The sequence below is a fragment of the Opisthocomus hoazin genome, chromosome 4 (assembly GCF_030867145.1).
Source record: "Opisthocomus hoazin isolate bOpiHoa1 chromosome 4, bOpiHoa1.hap1, whole genome shotgun sequence".
NCBI lineage: Eukaryota > Metazoa > Chordata > Aves > Opisthocomiformes > Opisthocomidae > Opisthocomus > Opisthocomus hoazin.
The window spans coordinates 85,700,920-85,716,181 of NC_134417.1; the positions used below are offsets into that span (position 1 = coordinate 85,700,920).

Genomic DNA, 15,262 nt, shown 5'->3' on the forward strand with positions numbered 1-15,262 from the left:
ACCATTATTTAACTGTAACTGACCGGAAAAAGTAACAAAAATGCTTTAGATGAGCAGCCTGGTTGAATTAGATCTTTAGTCAGAACACTGACTAAATAAATTATAGCCTTAACTATTTCCTGACTATTTATACTTTTAATCAGGCAGCTGTAGTGCAGCAAATGTAATATTGCATTGCTCTCGATCTTTAACTTGATTGTATAAAAAGACTCTTTTTTTTCATATAATTTTGGCATTTAGTAGCCTGTGAGGTATCCACCTGAGTGAATAAGATGGAGGAATAGAGTGTTTCTGTTTTTTGCTAACTTCTATTTTTCAGAAAAATCTGATTGTATCCTTTCCTAAATGAGAGGACTTTGATGTTCTTCAGAATCTTCTGATGGATTTTATAGTTGAATTTTCCCTACAATTTTGCATAATCAAGTAAGCTGTTGACATTTTTAACAGCACTTGTGTTTATTGCTGAGATAGAATCGTTCATGAAAAATTGTTTAATAGTTATACTGCAAAAATAAAAACCATGAAAAGGATTATTTTTGTTTAGATATCATTATTTGGTTTTTTTTTTAATTGATTCTAAAGAAATAGACTTTTTGTATCTCAGTGAAAAGGTGCATATTTAATTTTGTTTTCTCCCTTTTTTTCAAAAAGTGTTTTTAAGCTAGATAAAAAAACGTTTTGGGGGGGTAACTCTTCACTGAAATGGTGCTATTGGTGGCAGTGTCCTAAAGAGTAGACTTTAATTTCAGACTGTTTGTTTATTAGGGTAATTTTGAAGTTGTTCATATATTAAGAAGTTTTGGGTTTGTTTACTTACCAGATCATTCAAGCACATGGTGGGACAGTGGACCCTACTCTTACAAGCAGGTGTACGCATCTTCTTTGTGAAAGCCAAGTCAGTAACATGTATGCTCAGGTAAGCAAACTAGTAACGCGTATAGATGCATGCTTTCATTCTGTTACTGGAAAAGTAGGGCTTTTCAGTGTGTACTTCATGCTTACATTGAGTATAAAATTAAAGTTTTTTGGTGTGCTTAAGATTTGTGCTTTATGGTATAACAAACTTTTGTAATGCATGTAGTAGATTTGTTATGGAGAACACTGAGGAAGATGCTATGAGAAGAAGGATCCTGAAAAAGTAGAGGAAAACAAATGATTATAATTGAAGCTTTGTATTGTAGAAGAAGTTTAAAATGAAGATGTATTTTGATTTTTAAAAGCTGTTTGTGCATGTATTTATAGGCTTTAAGAGAAAGAAAGAGATGTATTACAGCACATTGGCTGAACTCAATCTTGAAGAAGAAGAAAATGGTACCACCTCATCGAGCCCTTCATTTTCCAGTGGCATTTCCACCAGGAGGAAAGCCATGCTCTCAACATGTAAGAAGAAAAACCTTACTTTTAACAATGCTTTGTTCATTACATGAGCAATATTAAGATACAGCTAGAAAGTGCCTGCTCAAAGTAAAATACACATTTCTTTTGTTTTGGAAGAAAAGTTTCTGTTAATGTCCTGTGTTGATGTGGTGCATGCTACTGGGTAATTCGGAGTGCTTTGCAAGTCTGACTGAGTGGTGAGGAGTAACGGTTGTGTTAGTGAATTACTCTCTTAGAAACTGAGGTGCAGAGATTACATGAGTTATGCATACCAAGATAACAGGAATCCCAGCTGTGTAGTTTTTTAGTAACACCATGTCTAACAGTATATGCTTCCTTTACCAGAACCAAATATTCTGAGGGTTTTTCTTTTTCTGGGTCAATACTTAGTAAATATCAGCAAAGGAAGCCTTTGTGCTGCTAATGAGAGAATAGGAGGTCACAGTTCGAGTAGCCTGTGCAATGAGGAGCACTGGGGAAGCTGGATTTTGTGGGTTTGAAACATAAACTTGCAGTTGAATCAGATGCATCTTGAAATACACTGTGCAACATAAAAAAAAGATGCCAAAGTATGTCTTGGCGTTGGATTTCTTTGTGCTGGATGCAGACATACAGTATGACAGCCTTGCTACTAGCCTGTTCTAAAAGGCATAAAAAGAAATACAGGTTTGGGACAATTAGACTATAACAATATACATGTGAACACAGTGGTTACTGGTAAATATAGTGTGTCATGTAATAGATGTAGTTTATTATCAACAACAAAATTGCTGTTGCCTTTTCCTAAATAAAAGGAGAGAATGGCAAAACTGAAAACTTGGCAAGACTAAGGGTAAGAAAGGAAGAGGTGGAATTACCGTTCACCACCTATGGTGAGCTGGTACAGTTCGTTTGGCTTCATGGCAGTGTAGAGCAGAGCATTCAAGAGATTTTAAAAGTAGATTAGGGCAAGTAAGTATAAGTGTTTCTCTGTCTCCCTGACTATAAACAGCAGCAGAAGAAAGAGGTGACATGTGTGCGAGAAGAAAACTGGCTGTGAGCTCTTTCATAGTAAATCTATAGTCTTTGTAAATGAGAAAAAGCTGACCAGCAGAATGAAAATGATTCTTCCTGGTTCAGAACTAGTCCTGGAAACCTGAAATGTTTATGTATAAACAAATCACTTTTGAATTGTACTTTATGTATACTGCAAGCCATGTTTTAATTAAGTGCCTATATGCCATAGTTAGGATACTGTATATTTCATTGTAATGTTATAAAGTTAGTAACAGAAAATACATTCAACAGGAGTGTTTTGTAAGTACCGTCTATGTTCAGTTGTTTGTAACTGTCTCCTTCTGTCTGTAGATAATCTCTGTGACAGGATTTGTTGATAGTGACAGAGATGACCTCAAACTAATGGCCTACCTAGCAGGTGCCAAATACACGGGCTATCTGTGTCGCAGCAATACAGTTCTCATCTGTAAAGAGTAAGTGGTTTATCTCTGCGGTACTCACGTTCCTCTCAGTTGCCTGTTGCCAGTTAGTGCTCTTCTTAACATGAAGTGCAAATTGCATCTCATTATAACAATGTTAATTTTAATCAATTTTGTGTTTTGATAGCAATAAACTTCGTGGTGTTGTTTCTTGAACTAAGTTACTGCATGCTGTTACATGATAAATTTGGCCTTCTGAACACAGGCAAAAGAAAAGTAATTTATAATTTCACTGTTTTACAATATTTAAGTGATGCTGACATCTATAAATAAAATATCTTTTTTTTACATAATTGTTTTGAAACGTTGGAGGAGGGAAAATTATGTTAAATCCAGGTCTAACTTGATTCTGTTTGTGGTAGAAATACTCCCCTAATCGACTTGTTCTAGCACATAAAGCAAAAGTATTTTTTCAGAGTATCTACTTTGTCACAGTTAAAATAGAGCAACACAGAAATGTTGTCATTTTAGATTTATTATTGGAAATTGCTATTTTACCTATTTTATTGAAATTTTTTTTTTTTATCTCTGAACGCTAAGGCCCAGTGGCTTGAAGTATGAGAAAGCTAAAGAGTGGAGAATACCATGTGTAAATGCGCAATGGCTCTGTGACATACTGCTAGGAAATTTTGAAGCTTTACGGCAGATACAGCACAGTCGGTATACAGTATTCAGTCTTCAAGATCCACTTTCTCCTAGCCAACATCTAGTGCTAAACCTTTTGGGTAAGAGTTTCAGTCCCAAAATCCCGTGTTCTGTAGCATTTATATATGTACCCGTTTAGTCAATAGAAGCATCTGTGTTCTGTTATAAATAACTTTGCAATGGTTTAATTTTTGTTTTGTACTTCATTTGCTAGATGCTTGGAGAGTCCCATTAAAGGTATCACCAGAACTTCTAATGGTATGTTATTGTATGTATACAGATATTTTTATAAGATTACTCTTTATTTTATGTGTGAGCATGTGTGTATGTGGTGTGAGCAACATGCCAGAGGGACTTACACAGTCCCGTACTGAACCTTCTGGCTGTACTTTCTGCTAGTGTTCTTTCTGTTTTATTTTGAGAAATCTGAGAAATAATCTTTTGCATAACTAAGAACCTGCACTGTGAGACACAAAATAAAGTTACTTTTGAGACATCTTGGGCTAGTGCTTTGCTAGTCAACTTTTACATCAGAGCTTTAGAAAGGGCTTAGCATTCTTTGAGTCAGTACCTAACACTATCTAAAAATCAGGCCACATATGGGTTTTTAAGGCAGAGAACCAAAAATCAGGAAGATATTTTTAGAATATTGACTAAATTTTAAATGGGATAGATAATGTAAATTAAGGGTAGAACTGCTTTATATCATCTCTTTGAAATATTTTAAGAACTAAAACCATGGGCATATATACTGTAGGTTTTATAGTTTTAAAATACATCTTGCTTTAAAAAGCATAGTTGATAACCCTGGAAGTAACAGCAGTGTAAATGAACAACAGTAAGTATATGAAGAACGTACCTTAAGAACGATACAAAACATTGAGTTTTTGTCATGTAGTGTATTCTATGAAACATGCAAAACATGAGGCAGGTGTAAGAGCTGAGGTAGAAACTGCAAATTCTGAGCAACAGAATGTTCTGAATATGTAGAAAACTTTTTCAGTTTTTGTATTGTAAATTTTCTTCCCATTTCAGATTTATACTTGATAACTCTTTTTACAGTGTCTGTCTTGACATAGGTAAATCCCAATTTGAGCTATTGAGCTTTCAGTTCCTTTGTACAATGTATGGCTGTCAGAGAACATTTTATGTTGCACAAAAATGTTTTGTTGTACTGGATCACTTCTTATCTCAGTTGTTTTACATACTCTTCAAAAAAGAGGAGCTTAGTAACAGTCATAACTTAATTTGTACTAATACTTGTAAGAGGAGTCTGGGCACTATTTGTTTTTATACCTTTCAGCTTTAGAAATAGTCAGTACTATACCTCTGGCCAGAAGTTTGAAACCTTCTTCTACTTATAGACAGACCCCTGTGGAATTGTTTTGTGGGCCCATAGGAAACTAATTTTTAGATAATTAAGTGCCTTTAAAAATTTGTGTATTTTGTTTTCTTGAAGAAGGGTGCATTCTACTAGTGGCAAAATAAAAAATCCTTGAAGAGATTCAGTATGCACTATTAGTATTTAAAGTAGCTTTTAACTAACTCAGTTTTGGGTTTTTTGTTGCCACCACCGTTTGTGTCCACACTGCAGTTCAGTTCATCTTAATATTGGGCATGTGCCTCCTTTGTGTGACGCAGTCAGACCGGGTGGTGGTCCACATTTTGTCTTATGTAGCAGATGAAGAGAACTTTGGGGTCAGAAAGCCTCATTTAGTACCTCCCTTTCTGTATTTACTATGTGGGGATCCTTCTTGCCCATATGATGTGAGAATCTTGTAAATTAAAGCGAAAGGGACTTCTGGAGGTAATTTTGTCCAGCTCCCCTCAGGATGCCCACGTATGAAGAATATGGTTTGGTAGTAGAAGCAGCTGGGCATGTGGAAGTGTCAGCCAAGGTCTTCACTGCCTTTACAGTAGGCATTTCTATTTCTCTTGGGATTTAAAGTGTGGGGTCCTCTTTTGAGGACAGCTGTCTGTCAGATGGTGTTGATGCCTTTTGCCTTTTCATAGTTGAAATGTCTATCAAAAATTAAGTGCCTGGGCTTTTCTTTTCAGCTATTCTTACTAGTGATTTTCTAGCATAAAAACGCACGTGCCTGAGAGCAGGGAACAAACCCCTGTGGCCGGTTCCTCCCAAAGGACCGTCCTCGCAGTGAGGGTGGAATAATGCTGCCTGTCTTTCTGGTCACGTGCCTCTAGCATTCCTCATTAAATTCCAGGGTAGGTTTGAAGGTTAAAAAGCAATAGACGTAACACGCTCCTGCAACTGAGAGCTGTGGTGTCAAGTTACTCAGGCCAAAGAGAGCCTAAAAGTAACATTTCTCTACCCATGGGCAGATGCTCTAGTGGCTGATCTAGTGCTGGGGAGGCAGGAGTGTCTGTCCAGTGAGTACCTGGGCATCCATGGGAGCTTCTGTTATGTAGTTAGGGAACTTGAGTGTTCAAAATGCAGGTGCCAGTGTTTTCAGTTGGTACTTAAGCACCTGGAAGAATATTGTAGTCTTCATGTATTTAACAAATGGGCAAGTTTTTCAGTCTCCTCCTTGTTTAGTTCTTTGGGTTTTCCATTGGTGATTATTTGCTTTATTTAAAGTAAAAAAAGTCACATGATATTTTCTTTGGTGTACATTTAAATGGTTGCATAACTATGTGGAGAAGCTTTGGTTAATGCTCAGCTTTGCTCTTGAATGAGTTGTGTAAGTAGTAGGTGCACCAGTAGTACGCATTCAGTAGCATGTCTTTTCATTTGTGTTTTGTTTTCTTTAATATAGTCTCAGAATATCGGTGATAGTTTTCCTCTTTCAGAATAGGAGTTGGTTTCCGTGCTTAATTCAGATATAAACATGTAGCTGGTCTAATTTCAGGGTGTGAGGTTGCCTTTGAAACCAAAGCAAAATGAATCCAGTCTTCAGCCATCTTCCAAAAGACCAAGGTAAGAACAGCGAGCAATCAGTGCAGTAGTCCTTAATTTACTTTTCCACAGAAGCGTCAGCTGGCCACCTGCCTGGTTCTGTCCCGTGCCCTGCTAATTGAAAGAACTATCAACTTTTTTTGCATATTGCTAACTACTCAACTGGGAGGAATAAAATAATAACTAGAGTGATGTAGTAAGAGAATTGGGAGAGAACAGGAACAGGAGAATATGTCCTGTTCTCAGCATAGTAATTTTTTCTTCAGAAGAAGATTGATCCTGCCTAATTCTCATTCATCTGAGTACTTCCATTGGTACAAGCTGCAAGAGTGTGCTTGTCTGGTTTTAAAATAATCATACAACTTTGGGACCAAACTTCACATTCTGCTGTGTTTCATGTATTTTGTAGGATTGAAGACCTACCACCTCCTACTAAAAAACTCACCCCAGAACTGACGCCACTGGTGCTCTTCACAGGATTTGAACCTATGCAAGTTCAACAGTACATTAAGGTGACTTTCATGCTTATCTCTTGTGAACTACATTGAAACATCTGACAACTTTTTTCTTGATGTTCAATTTCCGCTATCTAAGACTTGATTAGCATACATGTAAGGGATGAAACCTCACAGTTGCTGGGGCTGAGGTCAGAGTGTAGATTTATGTGAAATGAGTTTTATTTGGTAACTGTTCTGCTTTAGTTTACTGCTTCTTACTTCTGTACTACTTGATTTTTCTTCCCGTGTGATTGTTTTTAAAAGCAAGAAAGCCCCTTCCACATTTGTTTTTAAATCAGCAAATTTCATGACCAAATTTAGGTCAGAAAAGTAGTGATGGTTGTACTGGATAAGACCCAAGATTCTTCTAGTGGTGTTGCTACCTCTAATGCTGAATTTCTTTTTCAAAGAAAGCTGATGACAAAGCTTACAGCAGGTGTGAGATAATAAGTTCCCATGGAGGTTTTGTTCTGTTCCCTGATAAAGCTGTCCCAAAACGTAACTCTAGTTAATTTATAACATTCTTTTAATGGTATAAAAATCCAGTCATTCCTTGAACCTCAATAATTACTGAATATTTGTTCCAGAAGAACTTTTCATTTATGTTATTTTTCACATGTTGGCTGAGGTTTGAGGCACAGGGGTTTTTTAACTGTTGACCTCAGTAGCGCCTGAAAGATCCTGGTGCTGATGCCTGGATAATCAAAAGTAAATGAGGCCTAGTTTGAGTCTACTACGTTTCTTAGAAATATGCATCACTTTGGTGTGCTCAAAAATACCTAACATCTTCCTTACTATACCTAAATTTGTTTTTAAAGTAGTTGGACTGTAGAGTTTTTTCCCATGCAGTTTTTGCATTTGAAGCTGATATTAAGTATATTGGAACATAAAATACTTTTTAGTATATCCCATAAAGTTCCAGCTCCTCATTTGCTGTCATGTTGGTACCAGGTTGATTACATGGAGAAACTGTTTTAGTAACAGCTATTGCTTACAAATATAAAAAATGAACTTCAGTCTCAAGGCTTGTGAAGTTGAATCTAAACTTGGCAGTGGTGATGTCATCAAGACCTTTCAGAGTTTGGATACCTAGCTGAGGCTGGATACTGCTCATCTTCTGGAGATGGAGGGGTAGTTTTTTTTCTTGTATGCCCAAAGGGTGCCTTGAAAATCCAAATGGAAATCTTGCAAGATCTGCACTCATAGGTATACAATGTTTGAGGTTAACGTGTCTAGTAACGGCCTTTGCCTTGCTTAGGTGTAGAAGTGTGCTATTCACAATGTGTTTATATATGCCCTGCGGGAAATAAATAGAAGAGAGGCTCAGTGTCATTGAATAATACTTTTGTGTATTATCTTTATGCAGACTGCCAAAGTAAGCCAGTACGGTAAAGAAAAGCTTAAAACATTGCCCCTGTCTGTCCTACTTGTTTGTTATTATCAGAGCAGTAGAGTACAGAGGGATGCCAGAGATCTTTCAGGCCTTCTAATGCACCCAGTGGGCCTGCTTGCTTGCGTGACTCCTGATGAGTGATGTAATAAATGCTTGTCATACAAAATCATAAATCCATGGCGCATAGATACTAGAGCTGTCCAAATATTTTTTTTCATTCTTTAAATTTTTATGAGAGGAAGTACTCTTCATCTTTAACCAACACCTGTGGTAATCTGATGTGCCTCACCAGTTGCTTAGTTGCGTTACTAATCCCTTCAGATAATGACTGGTATCTTAACTGACAAAATAGCAACTGTGATGCGTGAGTTTGGGTTTGGTAGTTTAAACCAAGGAGAAAGGGATAGTTATGCAGTATTATAAAAAATACATGTGGGATTAGTGTATTTAAAGAATACATGTTTTTCGTGTGATGCTTTTCTCTTCAAAGGCTAGCAAAATTTAATTTACTGTAGCTACAGTGTATATTACACCTCCCATAGAAAAGAGCAAAATTATTCAATTTTCTGCTTACTTAAATTTAATAGCATGTTTCACTTTAAAAAGATTTTAATTTGTATCTTGCAGTTACTTCCTTGCTTAAAAAAAACACAGCCCAAAACCAAAAGACTGCAGAAGCGGAATGTAGCTTTCAGTGTTGCCAGATGAAATTTATGTCTGGAAATACCTGGATTTTCAATGGCTGTGAAGTCTGTCAAAATCAATTAGCTTTAGTAAAGGAATGACTGTAACACAAAAATCTCCTATATTTACTGTTTTATTAGGAGCTTAGTTTTATTTGATGGTGATGTTATGATTTTTCATTTTTTCCTCCAATTTTTGAAGGACTGTTCCATTTTGATTTGTGTTTTGTACAACTTTCAGAAACTGTATATCCTTGGAGGTGAAGTAGCAGAATCTGCCCAGAAGTGCACCCATCTGATTGCCAGTAAAGTGACACGAACTGTCAAGTTCCTGACAGCCATTTCCGTAGTCAAGCACATAGTAACTCCAGAGTGGTTAGAAGAGTGTTTCAAATGCCAGAAGTTTGTTGGTAAGTTAAGCTATTATCAATTTCTGTAGTAAACTTAAGGTTTGTTGACAAGCATGTTTAAATATACTTTGTTGTTTTGACTTCTGACTTGAAGTGTTTCTTGCTAGTTTTCTAAAGAGTTTGTTTTTTGAAAGCAAAGATTTGAATTCTACAGCAAGTCTTAACTATCATAGTTCACAACTCTTGAATAATGTACAAAGTTTTTAAGCAATTATATTGGCAGCTAGTTTGTATTCCACTGGAGTTAGAAAGTCATGTTAGTATGGTTAAATAAAGCTGTTACAAGAAGAAGTTATATTTTGTTTTTGTTTTTTTAAATGAACTTCTCTTTCAACAGAACATTTTGTTTCATTTAGTTTTCACTTAATACAATTTCTTTTCCTTAAATGAAGTGAAAGCATACCTAAAAAGTACGCTTTAGAGTGCTTAAATAGTTGGATATTGTTAAGCACTGTATTTCGTTCTTGTGTAGCCATTTGTAGATTTTACCTGTGGTTGCATTATTTTTAAGCCCTCTTAAAGGCTGATTATTTGTTTTATGATTGTTCTATGCTTTTTATATAATTTGTTTGTAAGGAGCAAATACATAACATTGCTGCCTAACCGTCACAAAGACTTAAATCTATGGATAAAGAACCAATAAACCAGCAATCATTTTTATAAATCTCAAGAAGGCGACTTGGCATCAGTGAACAGACAAATCAATCCATTTGAAAGCTGTTAGAAGATAAAGTCTGGGCACTTTTAGAAGGATGACTGTTTTGATCTTAGTATTTTAAGTACTTGTCTGCTGAAATTTAGTCGATTCATTAGTGGGCTGCCTTCACTTTTGTACCTAGTACAATGATGGAAAATACGGCAATTATTTAGAAAAATTGTCCTACTGGTTTTCTTTATCTTATGGAAGATTATTAACACCATCTCTTGCAGGTTGGCAGAATTGTCCTTGGAAAGACCAGTTTGTTCTCCCTGTAGAATTTTTTTGTTCTTTAAAGTTAGGTGTTTTGAATTAAATCTGATTTAGAAATATGTTTGACATAGCTTTTTGTGGAAAGATAAAGTTAAGACTGAAATTCCATCCCTAATAAAAATAAATAAATAAATCAGCTGAATAACAGCACAAGGAAGACAGATGGAAAGTTTGCTCTGTTAGGCTGCGTGAGGAATTGAAGACAGTTTCTGGGCTCCTGTAGGTTGTCACAGTGATTTGAACTTAAACTTAATCGTTCCGCTCCTTTGTTTGTGGAGAGTCAGCAAATAAAAGTTTGCAAGTTCCTCCAATAAGTTAGAAAAAGGAACTTTATAGGACAGTGGTGGTTGTAAAATACACAACAGTTTCATTCTGCAGGTAATTGTGGGTCATTGTTGTAAGAAGCCTAATAAAAGGGGTGTTATAATCATGTTAAAATTAGTAGGTGTTTACCATTCAGAGTCACCGTGCCCCCAACATCATCTGATCAGATTACATCCTGGGTCACGGGGATGTTTTTGTCTTTCATTTGTTCCATCGTCAGTCTTTCTTTTTCAGATGAGCAGAACTTTGTGCTCAGAGATGCTGAAGCTGAGGTGCTTTTCTGCTTTAGTTTAGAGGAGTCTCTAAAGAGAGCACAAGTAGCTCCACTGTTCAAGGTATGCCGTTTGAAATGGGTTTTAAATACATGGAGGTTTGCAACCTAATTTTTTCAGCATTGGGACCACAGGTTTTATAACTGAGGGCAATAGAACAGACTAGCATATAACGTGAAGATTTTGTTATAAATTTCATTTTTGACTTTATACCTGTTTCCTGCCTAAGTACTGTTGGGGTGGATCTAAGCCCTCTGAGTGACTGGTTCCTGTAGAAGTGAACAAAACGTGCTCAGTATACTTGACAGTATTTGTTCCCTTACGAAATTCAGAACATTGCTCTGATTCTTGTAAAAAGGCACTTACAGAAGGGGCGACTTTTTTTTTTCTTTTTTCCTTTTTTTTTACACCAGCCTGGTAGTCGGAGCGCTTGCCCATGAAAATGGAAGTGTAAGAGTGAGTTTGCACTTCAGCCTCAGGGAGTTCTACTGTGATTCTCCTTGAAGTGTGCACTTCACCACCAGGCTGTTTGCTAGGATGGTGCAAGATGGTTTTCATGCCTCTGGTTAAGATTATGTTACAGCACAGAGAGGTACCTGAAGATCCAAGTTGCTAGAGATTCTTCAGCCTAACTGAATGTGGGACTCTTTATTAAGGCAAACCACCTAAAAAGCATATTTTTGCAACCTGTAATGAGTAAGAATCTATGTCTTTTATTAAGTTTCAGTACTACATTTCACTCAGTCTTGCAGTCTAAATAGCAAGGGCTTTTTTTATGGCTAGCTAGTAAACAGAGAAGGTCTGCTTTGTGATCTGACCACCTGTATCAGTCTCAGTCAAGCAGCAGGATGATTTTTGTCACAAAGTAATAAATTGGCTATTAAGTAAAAGCCCAAAGTTCTTTTGCAGCACTTGACAGGAGCACTGTTATTCTCACATGTCTTACCAAGTTGCAGTTACTTTTTTTTTTTTTGGAATCGTAATTTAACCAGTGGTCATTTGAAGGTTTACTAGTTGTGATTTTACAGGTGTTGAAATAGGCACACCTAAGCTCTTCAAATGTGTCAAAACTGTGGGTTTGCCCCGCCAGTGAAAACATCAGTGGTAATTAAGGACAGCTGATCAGCTGATGAATTTATTGCCGTAAGCTGTGATATCTAATACCAGCTTACAAAGCTTGCCCCATGATTGTATAAGAAAAGAGTCACTTGATAATAAAACTTCATGCATTGCAGAAATCAGTTAACAAAATAATGTTTTTTCTTATTCGTTCTTTTGTCCTTTTAGGGAAAGTATTTTTACATCACACCTGGAATTTGTCCCAGTCTTTCCACCATGAAAGCTATTGTGGAATGCGCAGGAGGAAAAGTATTATCTAAACAACCTTCTTTTCGAAAACTCATGGAGCATAAGCAGAATAAAGTGTGTAGAGTGTTGGTTTCTAAAATTTACTGGTAATATCTTACTGTGTTATCCTGAGCTTACAATTAGTTTCTTTTGTTTAGAGTTTGCCGGAGATAATCCTGATTTCCTGTGAAAATGACCTTCATTTATGTCGAGAATATTTTGCAAGAGGCATAGGTATGTATAAGCTATCAGTGTAATTTGAACAGTATAGCTGTTATTTAGGTTTTTATTTATTATACAAGTACAGACATCTTTTGAAGCTATCGGATAACAACAGAGCAATGCGTGGCCTATAGCCACTGAGAAATGTCAGCCTGCTCTTTGCTAGGTGTTTCTAATAGAGGTATTTTATAGCCAGGTCACCATAAATCTCTGGAAGGGTAGGCGTGAACCTGGGGCTTCAGGCCTGCGTGAGGCAAGATTACTGTCTTGGAATTCATCAAGTCAGTTAAAGAGTTGAGGTTTTTCACTTCAGCGATTTTTACGTCAGTGTAGAACCCCGAGACTTGCCGTATTTATTAACAAAGATGTGTGTGCGGAGGAGTCTCGTGTTGGCGGTGTGCAGTGTGTGATGGCTGACAGGGGGGCCCTGGTAGCGCTGGGGCGATACTCCCTTTGCGAGGAGAGCAGCAAGGTGCAGAAGGGCCCCTCCTGACACACGCGCAGAGTGAGGAAGAATGTCCTTGGAGGGTGTAAACTGTACGCCTGTTTTTGATGTTTTCAGATGTCCACAACGCGGAGTTTGTCCTGACTGGGGTTCTTACTCAAACACTGGATTATGAATCATATCCTTTGTGTGTAAAGGCTGTCCGCTGCTTTGGGAAGTGTGGTTTACTTACAGATTTTCTTAATTAGGAACTAATTATTTGTAATTTGTTAGGATGTGTAATGTTTATTTGATAGGAGGGTAGTTAAACACACAGAAACCTAGCTGAAATGCAAAGTGGCATTCCTTTTTGGTAGGAAGTAGTTCAGGGGAGGCGGGATGCAGGGTTGCCAGAAAGTAGCAGGAATAGAATATTAAGCAACAGGAAAAAAACTTATCACCGAAGAAAATATTTGTCACAAGTTACTTGCAGATGAGGAAAGTAGCTTTTTACTGAAGAAGATTATAAACCCTGTTTGATAAATGCAGTCGAGGGACTAATAAGGGTTCTGTGTCTTTATGCATTTTTTTTATAGAAGTTCTGTTTTTCAGTCTTTTCTTAAAGTTTTTCTTTCTTAACAAACATACATATAAATTTACTTGATGGATAGTAAAATGCCTTACTGCTTCGGAATCCTTGGAGCATTAAATCTAGCTGTTCAGCCATTGTACAAAGCAACTAAAACTTCCTGTGGATGCTGTTTTCCAGCTGTTTTCCTAGGGATGATGAGCAGTTTAAAGCAGGAAAGCAAAAATAAACTGCATCTTTTTTAGGATGTGTAATTTTATTATGCTTAAACATAATTTACTATGTTTTGTATTATACTACCATTTTAAAAGAGCCCACTTTAGCTATCATGATTAGCCTGTTTTTAAACGTTTTAACGTAAATGATGGTACTTCAGCCGAAAGTGTAATTTGGATGTAAAAATAAAAGGGCTTGCTATCTATTAAATTATGGATGTTGGAGATGAAAATGTTTTGTACTTTATTTTTATTTCTTATACTCTATTTTCTTTTATATTGATATTTTGCCCACATTTTAAATAAATGTACTTTTAAATGTTTTACTCTATATTTTAGTGGTGGTTCATTTTTTTGAATACTGTGCAACAATGGCACTCTGGTAAGAGTAAATTACTCAAATCTTTTTTCCAAGCAATGTAAAATTATTTTAAGCTTATTTTACCAGGTATGTTTTAATATATGAAATCCCAGTGCTTTAAAGGGAAATCATTGTAAATGTATATACGTGTTTTTACTGCAGCAAAGAAATAGTTTGAAGGGAGGAGAAACTATAAACCCACATATTATGCTGTTGTGATAACTTTTGTTTGTATAGTGAGTTTTCCTAAATAAATATTAAAAACCAGTCTCCCAGATCTATATTCAGTTGTATTTCCTAATACACACACAGTTCTAATAACCTGACTTTGCCATTTTTATCTTTAGATTCTAGTTTAGATTCTAGTAGATGAAAAAGTCATCCTAAAAGCATTTATTCTTTGATCAGCAAGCCATTACACTCTGGTCTGGGATTGCAGGTACCCACTTGTCTGTATGTCATCAAGTGTATTACAGCACCTTATGAACCATTCACAGAACAATTCAAAGTACAAGATAAAAAAAGACTTTAAACAATAGCTTATCATGCTATTTTTTTTTAAACATTTTGTATTGTTATGCAGAACCATTTTACAGAGAAGCTTTTACAAATACAGTATCATTAAACTGAGGCAAGCTGGTATTTTTAGCTTATGCAAAGCTTTCTACAGAGAAATCATTAATTTCAAATTTCTCTTTTATGCTGTGGCTTAAAAGGTAAATCCACCTGAGACTTGACCATTGTTTCTGTTGCCTTTCTTCCCATGCCTCTGTTCAACAAAATGCTTAAGCGAATGACTAATTCAGGCTGTAAGAACACAGTGGGAGTAAATTTCAGCAGGAGGGAAGTCCCATGGAGGTCAGTACTGAGCCTGTAGCCTGTTACTCTCTGGCTCCGGGTTCCTTGGCGGATTTATTCCTGTATTTGGCATTTCTGTTGTAGGCAATAAAGGGCTACGTGATGACAACAAGAGTGGTAAAACTTCTATCAGCATGACTTTTGGTAAGGTGAAAAAATGTTATACTTTGGCTCAGGATGGTTTTAGGTGCATTGGAGGTTGGAAAGGTATGGTACGGGGTGGGTAGGGGAAAATGGTACTTCTCCCCAAACACCATTTACTTGTAACTGCAGTTATCTGTGATTT

The 15,262-nt window shown here is 36.5% G+C and overlaps 1 protein-coding gene across 1 annotated transcript in view; it reads left to right on the top strand.

The window, feature by feature from the left end:
- PAXIP1 (PAX interacting protein 1) overlaps positions 1-14,562 on the top strand; it is a 38,482-nt gene extending 23,920 nt beyond the window's left edge. The window contains exons 9-21 of the mRNA XM_075419775.1: positions 821-916; positions 1,243-1,380; positions 2,725-2,846; positions 3,393-3,577; positions 3,712-3,755; positions 6,365-6,432; positions 6,821-6,923; positions 9,226-9,394; positions 10,923-11,023; positions 12,248-12,382; positions 12,466-12,541; positions 13,092-13,151; positions 13,601-14,562. Coding sequence (XP_075275890.1) covers positions 821-916; positions 1,243-1,380; positions 2,725-2,846; positions 3,393-3,577; positions 3,712-3,755; positions 6,365-6,432; positions 6,821-6,923; positions 9,226-9,394; positions 10,923-11,023; positions 12,248-12,382; positions 12,466-12,541; positions 13,092-13,151; positions 13,601-13,617 — 1,314 coding nt within the window. The 3' untranslated portion in view covers positions 13,618-14,562. The remainder of the gene's footprint in view (positions 1-820; positions 917-1,242; positions 1,381-2,724; positions 2,847-3,392; positions 3,578-3,711; positions 3,756-6,364; positions 6,433-6,820; positions 6,924-9,225; positions 9,395-10,922; positions 11,024-12,247; positions 12,383-12,465; positions 12,542-13,091; positions 13,152-13,600) is intronic.
- The last annotated feature ends 700 nt before the right edge of the window (positions 14,563-15,262 follow it).